Source organism: Saccopteryx leptura, chromosome 2 (assembly GCF_036850995.1).
Source record: "Saccopteryx leptura isolate mSacLep1 chromosome 2, mSacLep1_pri_phased_curated, whole genome shotgun sequence".
Classification (NCBI taxonomy): Eukaryota; Metazoa; Chordata; class Mammalia; order Chiroptera; family Emballonuridae; genus Saccopteryx; species Saccopteryx leptura.
The window spans coordinates 114,953,148-114,973,918 of record NC_089504.1 but is presented as its reverse complement, the minus strand read 5'-3'; the positions used below and the strand labels follow the sequence as shown (position 1 = coordinate 114,973,918).

Here is a 20,771-nt window from a genome sequence, read left to right as displayed (position 1 = left end):
ATGGTATGACCTCTTAGCCCAGAGAAGCCAAGGTCAGAAGCACCCTCGGCTCCCTGGCCACCATGCAACCCTAAGTATTTGTTGACCACAATAGACTTATGTCTTGACAACACAGAATGGGTTCAGTTATGCTGAAGGAAGCCAAGGTTAGACCTACAGGAGAACATTGTGACAGTTAGACATGTTGGACCTACAGATAATCATTCTGTTCCCTGAAGCAGATCTGGGAGACTGGAAGAGACCATCTTCTAGCCCAAATCCTCATGTCTTCCTAGGCTGTGGACCAGGGGCACAGCAGCAAAGATAGCCAGAGACCCACAAGGGGAGAGTGTGCAGGACACTTACCAGCCACTTGTCCCTGGCAAAGATAACTGTGTTGAGCATTGACTCATAGAAGAGACAGTAGCCCATCCACTCGCTGATGATGATGTCAACCTTCTCCACGGGCAGCTCCACCTCTTCCACTTTCCCCTTAAATATGGTGATGACTGGAAAATAAGAACCCCGAGGCCACACTCTGCAGGGCCAGACCTACATGTTCTAGCCCAGTTCTGATTGGGGCATACCTCTGCCTGCACCATGCTAGTGTACACCAAGAAAATTGAAAACTAGTTGCATGTTTTCCCCCTAAAGAAAAGTAAATACTTTATTCTTACTCTTATTTACAAGTAAGAAAACTGAGGTTTAGAGAGGTCCCATGGTGGCCATGGAAACAGAGTCCAGGTTTGATCTGTTGTGACTTGACCCCTCTTTTCATGGCACCCTCACCCCATGTTAGGCTCCTGGGACAATTCAAACCCCAGGAAGACTGGGGTGACTCCTCTATTGTTCTTTTATCTGTTCACAGCCAGGGCTCATCCCGCAGTGAGTTCACGAAGGAGACAGTTTCATGTTTGACAAACGTGTGTTCTCTCCAGTCAGAGAAACCCGGACTAAGTGTAGGGTAGTCTCATTATCAGCGGCACTACTTTCCACAAGTTCTGTGACCATCAAACTCCAGTTCCCAGGAGAACAGCCCAAGGAAGTGCTATCCTCTTCGCAGGTGGTTGTACTGATGAAATGAAATCATGCATGGGAAGTGCCAGGCCAGGAGCCGGGACTCAGCAGAAGACAGACATTCCCTGACCTGTCCCCCTGTTCGCCAGCCCATAGAGAGGGGAAGGGGACAACGCCGGGACAACGCCTTTGCTCCAAGTGGCATCTGCTAATGAGTCACTTCAGAGACTTTTCAGTCCTTCTGTGGCAGGAGAAAACTTTTAGTTGGGTTTTTTATCATCTGACATACAGGTGTGCCGAATTTTGTATCCGTTGTTATAAAGATCAGAGTGAAAGCTCTCTTAGATGCCGCTGTGAAATTGACAGGGGGACATATGGGTTGGCTGGCTCCATGGGAACCTTTCCCTGAAAGGGTCCATCCATTCTTGCTCTGAAACTCTCTTCCTGCACCATCTTCTGAAAGACTATACGATGCCTGAGCTTTGCTGGGAAAACTGAACAATGGCCTGTACTCAGTAGTTTAAAACAACAACAACAACAAAAAGAAACCTCACATCTTTTCTGAATATCAGTTCCACAATAATTAATTTGAAGTGGAGGATTCTAGATGGCAAAGGACACACAGGTCACTGGCTTTATTTCCTAACTCCATAGGCAATAAGTGCAGGTGAGAGAGTGCCCATTAGTGGCCTCTAATGAAGGTGTGCTCTCCAATATCTGGTACTTAATTAAGGCTTATTGAGTAAAGCTTTCTTTATATGAAGTTAGACACTTGGTGATGTACATGGGCCCAGATAACTCTAGAATGATGCCCAGGCTCATGTAACCCTCCTGGTTCCTGCTCAGACACTCTACCTCTCAGAAGTAAGAGCAGGAAGGGCCAGTCTTCTCTTAAAGGTTAGGACGGGGTGGGAGGAGGGAGGAGTAGGTGTTAAAATCCTACTTCTCGGGGTGCTCTGAGACCCAAGGGCAGGGACTCAACCCAGTGAAGGATCCAGGAAGCACCAATAGAAAACACAAGAGGACAGAGTAAAGCATTTTTGAAAATGCAAATAAAATGCTTAATTTATTTCTCATTCTGAAAGAAAATTGAAAAATATGCCTGATCCACCTGCTTAGTCATTTGCGTGCAAAACCTGGCTTGTCTTATTTTGTAAATATGTTTAACGTGTTTCAATGGCCTCCCTTTCTTTTCTCCGTGCACATTTCTTGAAGGCTCTTCTCTAATGCCTGTATATGTCTGTGGGACACAACTCTTCAAAGATTGTTACTGAATGGATGAACAGATGCATTAGATCACGACCTCTCCTGCCTGTGGTGCCCATGACCTCCACCCTGGGTATCTAGACAAGGTTCCCCATGACGAGTTCATAGATGAACTCTAGTAGGACTGTAAGAAGCAGAAATGAACAAGAAATTAGAGCTTAGTCTGACAGATAGGTATGTATAGAACATTCCTTGGGTGCCCCCCAGAGTGAGTGAATGCTGCCCCGGTTCTCCGCACTAGCCCTCTTATCCATTTGTTGCTATAGATACAAAAATACAGAGATACAAAGATACAGCAGGTCACAGAACAGTGCAAAAAAAATCACGCTGCTCTGCTTACAAAAAGGCAGAAGGAATCAATTAACCCTATAAAATGCTCAGCAACATGGGCCTCTGTTCAATTTACATTGCCCTTCTGCATCCAAACGTGCCTCAGGGCAGATGCGGCCCCAGTTGGCTTGGTGAGTAGATGGTCTCTTTGCAAAAGGAAAAAGACACGCCTCTCTTCAGTCCAGCTGTGAAGAGGAGTTCCCACTCCACACATCCCCTCACCCAGGGCAGTGCCCAGCCGCACAGCCTTACACTGGGGCCCTGGAGGCAGACAACTTAAACTCTTGTTCCAGCTAACAACTAACCTTGATCAGTTTCTCTCCTTTGGGGCCTCAGTTTCCTCACTGGGAAAAAGAAAAAGAAGGGAGGTTGAGTCTGAAAATCCCTTAGATCCTTTGCAGCTCCAAAATGCTTTGATTTTTCAAATAGCATGTATTAACCATCCGTAAGGTATCTTGCATGTTGGGGAATAACTGACATCGATAAAGAAATAGTGCCTGCAATGTCCAGTTTGACCTCAATTTTGCACTAATTTCTCGAGTCTAGTTTTAAAAAAGGGGGGCCACATTGTTTCTATGGACCCAACTACAAGGCCCCGCTGTGTTCTCAGGGATAGCCTTCTTGTTTTCTGTAGTCTTTACCAATAATTACTTAAACTACGAGATTCAGTTTCCCAAACTGCAAAGTGTTACCCCCTTGTGATGGGGTTAATGGCAATTAATTCAAGGTTTTGGGCCAGTGTGTGGCATTAGGTTGACTGGAAGAATTGTGTGGACATACACAGCTACAGGTGCCCTGCTCCAAGGGCTACAGAGCCCCACTTCTAATCTGGACCCTACATCACACATTCTGTGTCAACTCAAGGTTGGACTGAGGTCACTCTCTGGAGCTGTGCTCTGTTCCATAAGCATGATGGAAAATCTGTTCAACTAGCTGTGACAGGACCCTGGCCTGTAAATCTTAAAATGATTAATCATAATTAAATACACAACAAGGAGCAATAAATGCCAAATTGGTAGATGTTTCTCCCTGTGACTTCAAGTTTACAAATTAGACATCCAGATTTTTTTTTTTTTTGGTTGTTTTTAATGGGGTTATTTTTTCCTTTTGGCTTGAGTGGTTATTACATAAATTTAGTCATTCTAATTCATGGTGATTTGTTTAACAGATTAGGTTGTTTGATTTGGTTGGTGGTTTGTTCATTGTCTGTTTGTTTTTACAAATCAGGTCAGCCTGATCTCAGTTGGGCCTCCGGGGTATTCACCAGCCAGTGGCCCCCACAGGGCCTATGTCAGTGGTCTCCCCACTCTAGATTCCTCACTGTTTCCCAGAGCAGATCTTGTCCCACACAAGCATGGGCCTGAGGGTCATGAGTGCAAGGACAGGAAGCATGTAATGAGGCCATGGAGCCTCCTCAATGTCACCCTCTCGTGCAGCCTCGTTGCCCCCCACTCCCTTGCCATGCTGCTCACACACCCGGGTTGGGAACAGCCGTGCCGCCTGCCAGGCCCCTTCTGAGGGCCGACTCACCTCTGGCCTACGGTCTCCTTCTCTTGGATGCCTATCTTCACTTCCCTTTCCAGGACCTCACAGAGCACTTGACTACTCACAAGCATTCAAAGATTGTTCCTGAACGAATCAGTGGATGAATGAGCAATTTTGAGAAAAAGCGTATTGGATTCAGAGACAAAAGATCTTTAAACGAGTCCTAATTATGATAGTAAAAAATTACCAGCATTTGAGTAGCAGCTTGCAGAGTGATTTTACATATATTGTCCAATAACCCTCACAGGAACCTGTGAGGTTGGTTTCATTGTTCCATTTGCCTAATGAGAGAACTAGAGTTTACAGAAGTCAAAAGGTGGAGCCCAAATCTAGGCCTGTCATGTACAAGTCCCCAACCTCCCTGAGAGTCCTCTCCTTCATCGGCAAATGATCAGAATACCCACCTCACCTACCTCATGGGATTGCTGCACACCAAGCAAGTGCTTGGGACTGTGGGAGGAAAGAAATCAGAGAAGGCCAAGGACAACCCCATCCTCCCCCTGAAGGCTGGCCGGGCTGGTTGGTAGGGTGAGCAGATGTGGAATCATCCTAGAGGCAGAATCCATCAGGCCCGCCTTGGTTTCCCACCCTCCTCTTCTCCAGGATCCAGGCACACGGATAAACCTCTTACAGGGTCAGACCCAGCCCCATTCCTAAGCCAGTAGTGAAGGGAGAAAGAGAACACCAACACTGTTACCCTCCATATCTGGTGGCACTTGGAATATCTCCTGCAAACATACCCCGTAACTGGGGTGGCGTAAAGGAGCCCTGTGTGCTCTGCATATTCAATATGATAGAAATTCAAATATAATTCCTTCTCTCTTCCCAAGTCCTCTATTCTATCCAAGAACATAGGATTTGAGCTTCTGCCTTGTCCCCGGCACATAATCTGCTTGTCTTCATGCCCTAGCCTGCTCGGGCTCCCGTGGGGGCTGAGGGCCCGTCTGCTTCGCTGGAGCTCTCAGCTCTGGCCAGGGCCCGTTCAGGGCCAGAGTTCCTGTGTGGCATGTCTCCTCCCCTAGGCACTGGCTGGACTAACACTCAGGTAGCTAAAACCACACTAAGACTTGTCCCAAGCCTAAGTCATCTCCAACCGCTTAGAACCCCTGGTGCAGTGCAGCCAAGGGCAGATCCCCACGCACTGGCCATCTGTAGATGGTTTTGTGAGTTGGGCCAAGGGGGAGGGAGTTAAGAAGCGAGTGGTACTAGACAGGGTGGTTGAAATCAGTGGGAATGTAGAAGGCTCAGGGATTCAGAAAAGCATGACACTCACTCATAATCCGCAGGAAAGGCAGACGTGCCTCCCAGCCCAGGGATTTGCTGCCACCAGTAATCCTACTGTGTCAACACCCATCTCTCCACTCTGAACATGCTGACCTCTCTCAGTCTCTCAGTTCTCAGCTTCCATGCCCTCTTCCCAGAAAAAGGTCCTCTTTCTGGTGCTGTGCTGTTCAATGTTTAAGAACAGGCTCCATGAGGGGAAAAAAGCCCTGATTTGTAGCCTTTGCTGATGTCTGTGGTATAAATACTCCACCATGGCTGATTTCAGCTCCCATCACAATGTCGCTCGCGGCAGGCTGGGAAGATAGGCCCACAAATCAGCTCAGAAGGTGGGGTAAGTGGTTCCAGCAAGACCCTCCCAGCCCTCGGTCCAAAGTGGATACCCGTTTTTCTCACTGACGCTATCATGCTTCTTCCTAAGTGCTTTCCCAATTTGAAGTGCATTGTGATATTGTTTGTTCACTTGCTTTGATGTCTGTCTTCTCTGTGAGACTGTAAGCTTCATATGAGCAAAGCTCTCACCTATCCTGTTTGCTATTGACTGCCCAGCTTCTGGCACAGGGCCTGGGCTTGCACAACAATGCCTGAAGAAACGGGAGCAGGAAGCCTAGCCCTAAGACTGTTAACGGGCTGCCTCCCGAGCAGCATAGAAAGGAAGGAACCGCTGCCAGGAGGCACTAGTACAGGTTCATTAAAAACCATTATAGCGGACTCATCTCCTCTCATCTTCTGACAGGGTTATTAGTCAAGTTACTAAATGAAGTAATAATAACAATACTTAACATTGGGTGCCTATCACCCACTGGATATTGTTGTATTTTACCCAGTGGTGTGCTCTCCAAGAAAGAAACCTTGATTTTCCTATTTGCTGATTTCTGTAATGTAAACACTCCCACTGTGGCCAGCTTCACCAAAGTGGTGACTATATCCATTCCACAAATCTACTGACAATTGGACAATCAGCTCTTAGAAATCTAGACTCTAGAGAGCCCACTCCAGTGCACCTCGGTTTTACATACAGGAACTCTGTGACCCTTGCAATGACTCTATCAGGTATGTGCCACTAGAGTTCCCATTTCACAGATGGGGAAACTGAAACGCAGAAAGTGCATTTAACAAAACCTTGCCTCCGTAGCATCCTTATGGAGAATGTGACAGATTATCGTGTGGGTTCATAACTGGCTACCTGACTGAATTCCGAGTTGCAGATTCAGAGCTGAGCGTGAACCACCAGAAGAAGCACCCACACTCACCCCAGGGAACCTATCAGATATGTAAGTAATGCCAGGCAGAGAGCAATGACCATGGAAGAGCACGGCTCTGTGTGTAAGGAAGGACCAAATCTAACAACATGGCATTTAATATAAATAAGAAATGGGACTCAGTTTGGATTTAAAACATCCACTGAGCAGATATGGGAGAGGAGCTACAGTTCTCCAGAAACGTAGGCAATTGGATTGGATTCCAGTTCAATATCAGTGTGATATGGCCTTTCCCACAACTGCTAATGGAAACTAGAGCCACATTATTACAGGGACAGGCGCTTGGGCCAGTCGCCTTGCTGGGTTTATTTCTTAGCCTGACTCTCCAAGGGTGTGAGAGATGCTGAGGCGTGGCCAGAGGAAAAGGTGACTCAAACCAGCACAAAGGGTGAAGCAACTGGGGGTGTAGAGCCAGGAGATGTGGGAGGGGGTAAACATGTGAAGGAATCTCTTTGCTCCCAAAAGAGCAACAGGAAGGACCCGGGAGGGCTTAGAACTCGCCTCAGCAGAGGGCATTGCTTTCTTACACTCATGGCTCTCAGAGACTGTGACGAGGACCCCATCAGAGGGGGCAGCCCAGGACCAGATGACTGCAGAGCACAGAGGACTGTGGGGGCAGAGAAGCCAAGCACCACCTATAAAAGGCTTGGAGCTATGTGGCCAAAAAAGAGCAAAGTGTGAAACATTAAGCCTGAAAGAACCTATAGTTCGTGCTTGTTAAGCACCTACTATACACGAGGCCCCCCATTGGGCATTTTATGTACATGATCCTTAATCCCCCAACAACCCTGCAAGACCTTCATCAACATAGCTCCTCTCCAGGGACCAAGCAGAGCTCAGAAAGGTGAAGTGATGCGACCACGCCCTCCCTAACGGCGCACTGCAGAGGCCCCTCTGTCTGCTGCCACCCTGTTGTCGTGCTCAGCTCAGACCCCTTCCATCCATGCTGTGTAGACCCGCACCAGTAGAAGAGAAAGGAGGGATACACTTTTTTCTCTTTAGTCTTCTGAGCCGTAAAAACATGATCCTTTTTTTATTTCTAGAACTATTAAAATTGTATCAATCCCCGAGCTCCCATGTCAACGTTCACAAACGAATCTTGGCAGCCCACTGCTTTCCTCGGCAGGAAAGAAAAGAAATAATAGTTGTCGGTGCAGAGGTCAGGGAGGAGGCTGGCGCACATGTCGAGGACATGCGTGGGGAAGCAGCGTGTGAGGCTGCACGGCCACTGCAGGTGGCCTCATGGAGGTGCGTGGTTACACGTGAGTAATCCATCCTGAAGAGCTGTGTGGAGGTGGAGAGGGAGAAAGATTGATTGATTCTGGGTGGCAGGTATTTTATGTCCTGTGTTGTTATTTATGTTTCTACACCTACACTCCTGAGCCCCACGCAAGTGCTGGCTGACACAGCATTTCAAACGCATTTCCATGGAAGCATTCGTGCAGTTAGGCTGTCCTCCTTCTAGGACACATGCCACGGCCGGACGAGCTGTGCAGCCAGCAGGACCTGCTGCCCCACCGGCCCCACCCGGCTGTTGCAGTGCCCAGGGAGGAAGAGATGAAGGCAGCTCAGCCTTCTAGAGCCCCTGGGCCAACTTCTCTCCTCTTCAGCACGGGGGGGGGGGGGGGCAGGAGCAGGTACAGGGCATGGGGCTGGCTATTCACCTGACAACAATGGTTTGTCCTTCTTGGGCCTTTGCCACAGTAACAGAATCAAGTGTGAACCATCAACCTACAAAGCATGGAACTGTTCCACCCTAAAGCCATCAGGTGGGGCTGAATAATCTAGATCTCTGCTGCCCAGGTAGAGGTACAGATGCCACATAGCCCAGTGTGAGGGGTTCAGCTTGAGCCAGTAAGGGCAGCCCAGCACGGGATATCAGAGTCGGAGCAGGGTGAGCAGGGCATCTCGGATGGGGGAGGGTGAAATGCAGGTGCCCAGGGGGACCTCTGCCCAGGAGGGCAGCCTGACTCAGCCAAATGGAACCTGAGCAGGGAGGGGGTGCCCTTGTGGGAGGCCGCCTGGCACAGGGTGTTGGAGCCCGGCACCGGGTGACAGAAGCATCTGCACGGGGCAGGGGGTGCCGACAATGGGATATTGTTTACACACAAAGGGACGGATCCAGTAAGTAAACGTATTCAGAATAATAGGAGCCAGAGTTTTCACCATCGGAGAAATGAGTCACAAACATGGGAAATGCTATAAAAGCAAGACACCGTGGTGCTGAATTAGAAGTAGAGGTGTAACATGAATTCATACTTGACAGTATGTATAGACAGATGTAGACATTTATGTTATGTAAGTGCATGTGTACATACACACACACACACGCACACACCCGTTCTTTCTATTGAGACAGCCTGCGAGCATCAGCACCCTAAAATCAGTGAGCACACCTAGACCTGGATCCTCATTTCTAAACCGTCCGCTAAATGGAATCAAGCATCCCAGAGAGACACCTGACTCTAGAACAGTTGTGGAAAGTACAAGCTGAGCCTGAAACAAATTGCCAGGAAATCGAAAAGCTTTCAGAAAGGGAAAGAGACATGTCAAAAGGACCTAGGAACCGGCTCGAAGAGGCTCCCAGTGACCAAATCAGGGACATGTTGAGTATCAAAGTATGTACGGATAATAACAAATGCAACTTATTGAATAAAATGGGAAATTAAGGATGAGGAATGAAATAGTCACATGGTTTCGAAGTACCGATCCCAGATAATCTTACTAATTACGAAGAGGGAAAGAGCAACTTCATCATGAAGGAGGCTGGCAGACAGAGCCTGAAATACGTGTTCAAAGTCAGTGTTATCAGGAATCAGGCAAATCAAAACCACATGCCACCTCCTAGTACACAATGAGACACAGTGTGCCTATGTGGTGTTTCTGCAAGATGTGTCATCTGAACCCAACTGTGAGGAAGTTACACAGCCTAAACTGAGGGACATTCACAGAATACTGGCTTCAAGTTCTGAAGGCCACTGAAGCTGAAGAAAGCGTGTCCCCACTTGAAGGGAACTAGAGACATGATGACTAAAGGTGACGTGTGCCCTGGACCTGAATCCTTTTGCTATGAAGCATGCCATTGTAACAACCAGCAAAATGTGAAAGGTTGCTGGCTTGAGCCCAAGGTCGCTGGCTTGAGCAAGGAGTCACTCGCTCCAGTGTAGCCCCCCGGTCAAGACACATATGAGAAAGCACTCAATGAACAACTGAGGTGCCGCAACGAAGAATTGATGCTTCCCATCTCTCTCCCTTCTTGTCTGTCTGTGCCTGTCTGTCCCTCTCTCTATTTGTCTCTGTCTCACACACACACAAAAAAATGTGATGAGGTTCTGAGCACTAGGTAATGACATTGTATTCACATTACCCTGCTGGTTTCAAATGGCTGCCCTGTGGCTACATAGGAAACCGTCTTTGTTTGTAGGCAATATACATTCATGTATTCAAGGATGACAGGCATCATGTCAACAATTTACTCTCAAGTGGCTAAAAAATTTTTTTTAAAAAGAAACAGCTGTATTTAAACCTTTTTTGTAAATTGGAATGTTTTTAAGGTTACAAGAAAGAAGACAAAAAGGAAAGGAAAAGGAATTTAAAAAGTGAAAGAGCCTGAGGCAGAGGAGGGAGGTAGGGACCATGAAGTGTGAACCAGAGGGGCGATTAGGGGCTGTGCAATATTTTCCTGGCAAGCGTTCAGAGCCAGACTGCCCTCCCCTCAAATGCAGGGGTCTCAGCTGCTGTCAGTCCCCTCTCCCTTGGGGCTGCGCACTCCGCGACCAGTGTTGCAGGGCAGTGGCTTTCTAAAGCCAGAGCGGGGAGGTCAGTCAAAGAGCGAGGTGCAGGCAGAGCCCCGGAAGCAGGAGTCGCTGTGCAGGTGAAGCCTGTGCACAGGCAGGGGAAGTGTCCCCCACTTGCCCATTTTCACAGAGTTGGTAGAGGGAGGTCAGGTGAAAACACGCGGCTGCCCGGCAGTGTCATCTTTATAGAGGAAGAACAGCCGTTTTCTTTCCCCGTTGTTAGTAGGCAAGGAGAGCGGGTCAGCTCTCTGTCCCTTCCACCCCGCTCAGGGATTTTCTGAGGAGTATACAGGAGAGATCTGGCTCCCTGAGTGAACAAAGAGAGGTTGAATGCCCGGCTCTAGGTTGGGGAGTATCTGAGCAACACTTTCCCCATTCAGGTTTCAAAGAGGCCTCTGGATCTTGGGCTCTGCTTGTGGTCCCCGTAGATGTTGGTCACCCATCACCCCTTTCCATTAGCACTCACCCACCTCCAGCCCCTTCACTTCCACACTTCCTTGTTCACCCAGCTTAGACGGTTTGGCCCACTGTTGTTGTAACTCTGCCTCCTCCCTCCCTCTGTTGTGTCCTCCCAGCAAAGCTCCTACCCAGGCAGCTCCCCTTCCACCCACACCCAGCCTGCTGAGCACAGTACCAGAACCGAGTTCATTGCATATCTCCATCCACACACCTCCAGCCAGTGCTGACCGCCCCCACAAGCTGTCCCTACTAGACAGTGTATTTGCTCCCCTCCCTCTAAAAGACCATTCTATTCCTCCTCACCTCCCTCCAAAACATGTATACCCCTCCCCTCCTGTTTTTTTCTGCCAATGACTGTCTCATTCTTTACTGAGGAAATGGAAGCAACAAAGCAGGGGTTTCTCACCACCAGCCCACCTCCCTCTGAACCTCCATGCTACCCTTTCCCTTCATTACTGTGGCTCAACTGTCTCTACTCCAAATAAAAAACTAGCGCTCCACCTTTGCACCCCAGACCCTCTTACCTTCTCAAAGTCCTTGCTCCTGAAGTCACTTTTTCCTGGAACAGCAATTCGGTTCTCTCTCTCTACTGGACTATTGAATCATACACACACACTTTCGTATCTTGTCCGTAAAAAAAACAGCTTACTTCCTTGAGCCTATACCCCCTGTAGCTACTGTTCCATTTTTCTCTTCCCCATTACAGCAAGAAGACTTATTTATGGTCCTTAGTTCATAGTCTCTCCCTAACCTACTCTAATTGGACTTTGGTCCCCACTCCTATACTCAGTCTGCTTTTGTTAAGAACACCAGTAACCTGGCCCTGGCTGGTTGGCTCAGTGGTAGAGTGTCGGCCTGGCATGCAGAAGTACTGGGTTTGATTCCCGGCCAGGGCACACAGGAGAAGCGCCCATCTGCTTCTCCACCCCTCCCCCTCTCCTTCCTCTCTGTCTCTCTCTTCCCTTCCTGCAGCCAAGGCTCCATTGGAGCAAAGATGGCCCAGGCGCTGGGGATGGCTCCTTGGCCTCTGCCCCAGGCACTAGAGTGGCTCTGGTCGCAACAGAGTGACGCCCCGGAGGGGCAGAGTATCGCCCCCTGGTGGGCAGAGCGTCGCCCCCTGGTGGGCGTGTTGGGTGGATCCCGGTCGGGCGCATGCGGGAGTCTGTCTGACTGTCTCTCCCTGTTTCCAGCTTCAGAAAATACAAAAAAAATAAAATAAATAAAATAAAATAAATAAAAAATAAAAAAGAACACCAGTAACCTCCATGTAACCAAAGTCAATGGCCGCTCCTCTGACCTTATTTTACTTGACCTCTTAGCGTACCCTAGAGGTGACCACGTTCTCCTTCCCTTGGTTTATTCCAAGGACTCTTCTCTCCTGAATGCCCATTAACCTCACTGCCTCTTTGCTGCCTCTCTGCTGGCCCCTTCTCCTCTGCTTGACCTCCAAATGTTGAAATGCCCTAGAGCCCTCTCTCCAGCCCGTTTATTTCCTCTAGCTGTGCTTCGTCTCTAAGTGACCTCATCGTGTAGCTTTAAATAACATCTGTGCATCTGTATGCTGAGAACTCCCAATTCATTTCCCATGAAGAATGCTTTTCCTTTGTTTAAAATTCTCAAAAGACCTCCACCATCCTTAAAGACTTGTTTTCCTAGTTTGCAAACCCTACATGATCTGGCCCCACCAGCGATAAATCTCATTCTGCTGACTGATAACTGATAAAAGATACAAGGACATCTAATCAGAGGTGTCTGCAGGCATAAGTGTATTCGAGATGTGTTCCCGGCAAAGGGCCTGGAAAATGCTGCGATGTATGGGAAAGGAGTAAGGAGGGGAAGGGAAGGGGATATACCGTGTTTCTCCATGAATAAGACGCACCTTTCCCCCCCAAAAATTGGAGTCTAAAAACTGGGTGCGTCTTATACAGTGGTTGTAGGTTTTTTTTAACTTGCATTTCTTGCTTTTTTGCACTTGTGGAGGAGTTGTGTGAACTTTATGATGAATAAAACTTGAGTTCCATAACTTTATGCATTTTTTTTTTCAAATTTCAGGCCCAAATTAAGGTGCATCTTATACATGAGAGCATCTTATACATGAGGGAATATGGTACTTCTATAATCAGACTCCAGCTTGAAGAAGGTCCCGCTTCCATCGACAACCCCATTGCTAAGCTAGCCCTACCAGCAGCAGGGCCTGTGGGCAGGAAAGGATCACATTCTCCCCAAGGCAGGGCCCGGGTCTGCCACTCCATGGGTGGTGGGGAGAGGCAGGACTGGGAGTGTAGAGGGAAGGGAAGAAGGAGGAATAGCTGCCATTTCGCAAAATTCAATGGACTGTCCAGAGCTGGGGCCAAGCAGAGGGCAGAGCAAGTAAGAATTTAGCCACAGGCTGGGCTCAGAGGAAGCTGCGCTGACTGACATGACATGGACTAGGAGCCTCAAACCCCATGCCCACAGGTCTGCTAACGAGGCCTCAGCTGGGCTCCACCCTCCCGAGGCTAAGAGCTCTGTGCTCTGCCCTCTTATGTCAGTTTATGCCACCCCAAACCAGGAAGTACAAGCCCCCCACCCCCTCCATCCATGGGAAAGCACATGGAGGTTGTCTTACTGTTGTCCAGGTGGTTGGCCTTAATGATCTTCTCTGAGTAGTCAGAAATACTGGAGCACTCAATCTAGAAAGGGCAGAGAACACAGGAGCAATGCGTCAAAAAGACAACCAATACCAACTGCACACAGGGAGAAGCTGGGGCCTGCAGGGGTGCGGGAACCTGCCCACAGCTGTCACTGCTGATCTGTGGCAGATGAAAAGCAGCAACACAGCCCTCCCAACTTGCAGGCCAGCAGCTCTTCCACTAAGCCGAGCTGCCTCTGCTGTGCTTTGTAAGGGAGGCCCCCAGGTGTACATTGGGAGATTCTGGAGGAGGTGACAGGCCTCACTCTTCCCGCCAAGGAAGTGCAGGATGAGGTGGCACAGCCACTGTCCTCCCAGGATGGATCGGACTGACCAGCGGTGCTGTGAGCCTCCCTCAGTGTTCCCTCCCCGCCCCCAGCACTCATGGGTTAACTGGGAACATTCCAGGATAGGGATCACCTGGAAAATGCAGAGTTAGAGCCTCGGGGGCCACTCTTAAGATCTCTCCCCCAACTCAGCACACACAAATCAGCCCTCACCTCTGTTGCAGTCTCCACCTTTGAAAGAATGAATTCTTTTTCATCTAAAAGTCTTCCCATGCTCCTCAAGTCGTCTGAGCAGAGGGCCAAGGTATTTGGGGGATTAGCTGACCTTTAGCTGATAAAAGGACCTTGTGGGAGTAGCAGGAGATCAAACCTGAAGCTGGGTTAGAGGCCGTGGGCTGGGGATGCTGACACAGGCAGCTGCCCAGAGCTGGCCCCTCGCAGAGACCAGCCAGCACTGAGGCCCTAGGGCTCCCTTCACCTGCACACTCAGGCCCCACCTCGGACTGCCCCCAGGCCTGTGCATTTGCACAGGGTGCTGAAGGGGTTGCTGGCAGCCTCCCTCAACGCCATGGGGAAAGTGAGGGCACCTGCAGAGTCAGGAAGGAGAAACCAGGAGAGGAGGCAGGACCCAGCTCAGACCCAGAGGACCCGCCCTCTCCTGAGTTGCCTGTTCAGTGGCAGCACCCCTGCTGTCTACAGGACTGGGCCTCTCTCCTCCCCGCCCCCCATCATGCTTTCATCCTGTCTGAAAGAGGGTACCGAGTTTAGCCATGAAGAATATGGGATTTGAAGCCAGCCAGTCGGGACTCCCACCTGGCCTCTGCCACTGTCTAACCGTGCCTTGGCCTCCTCATCAGAGAGGTCACAGCCCGTTTTGCATGGCCAGTGTGAGGACGAAGCGAACACTGAGCGGCCCTGGAAGAGCATGGGACCTGTGAGGTTGCATTTATTTCTCTTTCCTCTTTTTCTTCCTTCTACTTCTGCCTTTCCCTTTCCCCTCTTTTCCTTTATTCTCTCTCTCTTCACTTTCCCCATCTTTGTTTTGTACTTTCTCGTTAATTTCTCCTTTTTGTTGATTCCTCTAGCTTTCCTCTGAGTCTCTCCATTTCTCTCCTGTCTCTCTGCTTCACCATCTCCATTTGCTGTCTCTGTCAATTGCCTCCCTTTCTCACTCCCTGGCTCTCGCTCTCTCTCCCCTGCCGTCCCATCTCCCCCGGGAGAGGAGTTGTGGAGGGGAGCCACGGGAGAGGCTGTGAAGTGAGCCATCCGGAAGGAAGCCCAGCTCGCTGTGGCAGAGCTGTTTATGAAAGAGCTGTTACAGCAAAGGAGTGGGAGGCAGGCTGGCTGGAAGGAGCCACCACAGCTGGAAGGCGCTGTGCGGGAGCCTCCTGACAGCTCCTTGGCTGGTGCCCCCCCCCCCAACTTGGAAGCCCCCGTCAACTTGGAAGCCAGTGACAGGTGACCCTACCTCTCCCTGCTCAGGCCCCTGTGCCTGGCAGAGACCGGAGCAGAGCCAGGGCCTGACAGATAGCTAAGGCTGCGTGAGGTCACTGGAGGCGGAGTCTCACTGGACAAGAGACCTCTATCCCGGTGAGGAGGGTCTTGTAAAGGAAAGCTGAAAGGTGGGAAGGGGCAGTACCTGGGATGATGACAGGACTTGACCTTGGGCAGCAGACTGGCCCCATACCGTAATCATGTGTTTCAGCTGAGTGCATCCAGCGTCTTTGGTCAAGGCTATGCCAGAGCTGCCCTGAAGACCACCCAGGTTTCCAGAAAACCCTCTATGGCCAAAGTCCACGTGCTTTCTGAGTCAGGCACAGAGGAGGAATGCTGTCCCTGCTGAAGACTGAGGGGCAGGCCTCTGAGGCAGAGGCCGGCCAAGGGCATTGGGAGGGCTCTCGTCAACCCAGGTTCCCAGGACAGTTTCCATGACTGGGCTAACTGCACAGAGAACAAAGACCCACTTAAAGCTGCCCAGCTCCCGGTGAGCTTTTGCAAATGGGCTGTCTTGTGCGCATGCTGAGTTTGATTGTAGTGTAACTTTAATTTTGATCAAGATTAATTCCCATTTTCCAGCCCTAGACCCAATGAAATTTTTAAATGTCAGCCAGCAGCGCGAGCTCTCTTTTTCACAATTTCTTCCCAGCTCTGGATCCTTCCAGCGGCCTGTCCTCGGGTTGCATGCAGCGACAGTGTGGGAGCCGGGGGAAGGCCGGGAGGTTTCCCAGAGGGTCGGCCTCCACCTCCAGCCCTTGATGTGATAGCAGCCAGAGCAGCAGGACTTAGATCTACCAAGTTGTCCTTTAAAACAGTGGTCCTCAACTCCCGGGCCACGAACTGGTACCGGTCCATGGGCCATTTGGTACCGGTCCGCAGAGAAAGAATAAATAACTTACATTATTTCCGTTTTATTTATATTTAAGTCTGAATGATGTTTTATTTTAAAAAATGACCAGATTTCCTCTGTTACATCCGTCTAAGACTCACACTTGACGCTTGTCTCAGTCACGTGATACATTTATCCATCCCACCCTAAAGGCCGGTCCGTGAAAATATTTTCTGACATTAAACCGGACCGTGGCCCAAAAAAGGTTGGGGACCACTGCTTTAAAAGTCAAAGGAAGGGGGTTTTCTTATTGTTATCTCCTGACCTAGGGCACTATCCTAACTATACTAATAAACACGGAACATCTGTCATATGCCAGGCACTGTTCTAAGCACATTATATATGCATTAAACTTTTTACCCCTTACAATGATCCCATAGGCAAGATATGTAAATATATAGATATAGCTATATAAAACCTGAGGTACAGAGAAGTGACTTGCCCACAGTTACACAACTTGTGAGCGGGAAGACAGGGGTTCGAGCCAGGGCTCACATTTGTCACCAGGCCACACTGCCTCTTAAGTACGGTACAGTAATGGTGACCCAGAAATGGTTTCTGAAAAATCAAGAATCCCCTGTAAATGTCAGCAGTAATCAAGGCAAGAAACCAGGAGCAATGCCCAGGTGACAGGGAGCCACGGGAGATGGTCCTGCCTACTGAGAGTCACACTTGACTTTCTCCTTGAGGGTGTGAACTCAGCAAAGAGCTAGACCAGGGTCTGTCCTTCCAGGAAGGGCTGTAGGAGGCGGGGGCAGGGCCAGCTCTGCGGGGGCCGATGTGAAAGAGGAAGTGGCATGCCTACCCCAAACACCTTCTTGGCCCCTGCTTTGGCAGCAAACATGGAAAGGATCCCGGTGCCACTCCCGACGTCCAACACCACCTTGTCCTTGAACACGTGCTTGTTGTGATACATGGAGTTCCGGTAAGTGAGAGTGCGCACCTCGTCTTTCAGCATTTCCTGTATGGAAGGAGGAAAGTCAGTGCCAATGTGGTCAAGGTTCCTAGGAGTACAACAGAATACTGTGGAGCAGCTAAACCACCAGTTACCTGCCTCATTACAAACAACTCTAGCCCTAAAACTCTACCCAAAAATGTATGTAATTCTGTACTATCAAAGAAGAAACTCATGTCCAGACCTGGGAAGACTCCAATTTACAAAAAAAGAAAAAGAAAGAAAGAAAGTATCAGTAGAATTCAACAGGAGAGATTCAAGTTATGCCTGAAGCAAAACTTTCTGGCTTGGAGAGAGTATTGTCAGTTGAACCAGTTACTAAAGGATGCCTTTTATGTGTATACTACTTTTGTTTGTTTTTAAGAACAGAAAACATGTTCCTTTAATTACTATTATTTAAGTGCTTTGTGGTAAGAAAGAAAGTAGATTGCCCATTACAACAGCCGTTAGCCCAGGGAGAACATAGTCCATCTGTCTATGGTGATGAGGCAGAGGCAGTGGTGGAATTCAGCTGGTTCACACCGGTTCGACAGAACCAATATCTAATTTTTTGTTGAGTCCGGCGAACCAGTTGTTACATGGCACTTGTAATCAGGGTTCTCTCTAAGGCGGGCTCCTGGGAAGCTGCCCAATGTGGGAATCACAAACTTACATTCCTTCCTCTTTTTTAACGTTCATCTGTGCAACAGAGTATTCTAAGTGCCTGTAGTAGTGTTCATTCCGTCCATAGGTGAAAAAAGTTTGATGGAACTATGCTTGTAATATTTATTATTCACTTCATAAAACTCATTATACCTTTGATTAAATACTACATTTTAATTCCCTTGCTTTTATTACTTCAGTAAACAAATATATAATATAAAGAGAAAAAGTGCCAAACAACCAGAGAGTGACAAGCTGACACTGGACATATCTTAAATAACAGTTTTATTGTTTTTTGTCACGTATTATTTAATTTTTTCATTAATATTTTAAAACTCTTATAACATAACCTAGTTTTGTGTATCTCTTTTATTGTTCTTATTTAAGTATTAAATGCACGAAATAAACTACCTTTCGGTATATCATTTTTTTATGCTTAAAATGTTCATTAAGGCAGAGACTGGTTGTTAAATTACTTGAATCCCACCACTGGGCAGAGGTCTTCATCTTTTCAAGGCATCAGCAAACACTCTAAGTCATCAGCAATAGTATTGGGATTTGGTGGGTATAATTTTAGTATAATTTTTAGTATAACTCGAATACAATAAAATGTAGAGATTGTGTAAGTTTTGACAAATGTACACCTGTGTAACCACCACCATAATTAAATACAGAACATTTCCATCACCCCAGCAAGTCTTTCATGCCTGTTTACAGTTAATCATCACCCCACTCCAGACACCCAATGATCTAATATCTATCACCAAAGCTTTCTTCTGCCAGATTTAGAACTTCATATAAATAGAATCATACAATATGAACAGTTTTGCATCTGGTTTCTTTTGCTCAAAGTTTTTGGATTCATTCATTTTCTTGCATGTATCCGAGGCTTGTCCCTTTTTTCTTGTTACAGCTACTGTTGTTCTTCTTCTTGTTGGCTAGTGTTCCTCTCTAGGACCAGACCACAATGCATCTATCCATTCACTTATTGATGGGTATTTAGATTATTATGAATAAGAGTGTTACGAACACTCTCGTATAAGCATTTTTGAAGATACATGTTTTTATTTCTTTTGAGTAAATAACTCAAAGTGGGTTTTTGTACTGTTAGTGTAGGTGTTTAATTTTGTTAGAAATTGCCTAACAGTTTTTCAAAATAGTTGTTTCAGCAGTATATGAGAGAGTTCAGGTTGCTGGCCACCTATCTTATCAGTCTTTAATTTTCGACTCTTCCATCTCAGGCACACATAAACTAATTACTACAATTCTACGGCACACCAAAAATGTACATTTTTGCCAGTCTGACAAAAAGGAGGTATAATTTTGATTCATTCACACCAGACAGCTATTGATGTATTAGCTGTTATCATTTTTTTTATTTGACAATCTAAGAAAAAAGGGTCAGTATCCTGACTGAAGAGTCAGGTAATGCATGTTTAAAAAATTCTTGTAGTACACCAATTGAAAATTGCTGTTACAGTGGTTATAAACTGGTATCTCATTGTAGTTTTAATTGCATTTCCATGATGGCTATTAATATAATTTTTAAGTGTTTACTAATTATTCATATATATCTTCTTTTGAGAAATGTCTCCCTATTTTTATTTTCTTGAACTATTTGCCTTTTTCTATTAAATTATAGGAGTTTATATATATGGAAACAAATCTTTTGTCAGATATACATGTTGTGAATATCTTCTCCTAATCTGTGATTTGCCTTTTCATTTTCTTAGTGTTGTCTTTTGAAAAGCAGTTTTTAATTTTGACAAACACCAATTATTTTAGTTTTTTTTTTATGATTCAAATTTTTTGTGTCCTGCCTAATCTTTGTCTACCCCAAGGTCACAAAGATATTTTCCTGTTTTCTTCCAGAAGTTTTATAGTTATGGCTTTTACTTTTAGGTCTAAGATTCATGTCAAATTTATTTTTTCATATGGTATAACTTAAGGATGTGAGTTTAATTTTTTTTTTTTTACAACTAGATGGCCCATGCACCAGGGTTCATCTTCCCTCTGAATTACATGGGAGAGAGCCTTTAGAACAATCCTTCATTTCAATTATGTTGCCACCTTTGTCAAAAATAAATTGACTGTCCATATGCGTTCTCCCTGATCCATTCCATTAATATACCAGTTCAATACTCACTTGACTATCATCGTTTTATATTAACTCTGAAATAAAGTAGTGTAAGTCCGCCACCATAGTCTTCTTTTACACAATTATTTTGGGTTTTCTAGGTCTTCAGCATTCTCATATGCATTTTAGAAGCACTTTGCTAATTCATACGGAAGAGCCTGCTAGAGTTGGAATCACATTGACTCTCTAGATCAATTTGGGGAGAACTGTCATCTTAGCAATGCTGGACCCTTACAATCCAAGAACAATGTGATATGGCTCTCCTTTTATTTAGGTCTTGTTTATTTTCTCTCTGCATTATTTTATAGATTTCACTAGAGAGGCTTTGTATTTTTTAATTAAACTTATTCTTAGTTATTTTATATTTATGGTACCATTTATGATATTTAAAAATTTTTGTATTCCAATTTTTTTTTAATGAGAGAAGGGGAGATAAAGTGACAGACTCTTGCATGCACCCCGACCGGGATCTACCTGTGCAACCTGCATCTGGGGCCAATGCTTGGACCAACAGAACTGTCCTCAGCACCAGGGCCAGCACTCAAACCAACGAGCCACTGGCTGTGAGAGGGGAAGAGGGAGAGCAGATGGTCACTTCTCATGTGTGCCCTGGCTGGAGATCAAACCTGGGACTTCTTCACGCCAGGCCAATGCTCACCAACCGGCCAGGACCCCCAATTCTTAGTATATATACTGGCCTTGTATTCTGCAGCCTTGCTCACATCACTTGTTAATTCTAGTAGGATTTTTTTGTAGA

The 20,771-nt window shown here is 47.1% G+C and overlaps 1 protein-coding gene across 3 annotated transcripts in view; it reads right to left on the bottom strand.

Moving 5' to 3' along the window:
• PRMT8 (protein arginine methyltransferase 8) overlaps positions 1-20,771 on the bottom strand; it is a 98,191-nt gene that overhangs the window by 25,042 nt on the left and 52,378 nt on the right. For 2 of the 3 annotated variants that reach the window (XM_066365740.1, XM_066365742.1), the window contains exons 3-6: positions 17,086-17,241; positions 13,545-13,608; positions 2,898-2,936; positions 346-488 (exon numbers count right to left, since the gene is read on the bottom strand). In XM_066365740.1, coding sequence (XP_066221837.1) covers positions 346-488; positions 2,898-2,936; positions 13,545-13,608; positions 17,086-17,241 — 402 coding nt within the window. The remainder of the gene's footprint in view (positions 1-345; positions 489-2,897; positions 2,937-13,544; positions 13,609-17,085; positions 17,242-20,771) is intronic. The other variant, XM_066365741.1, reaches the window with a different exon arrangement.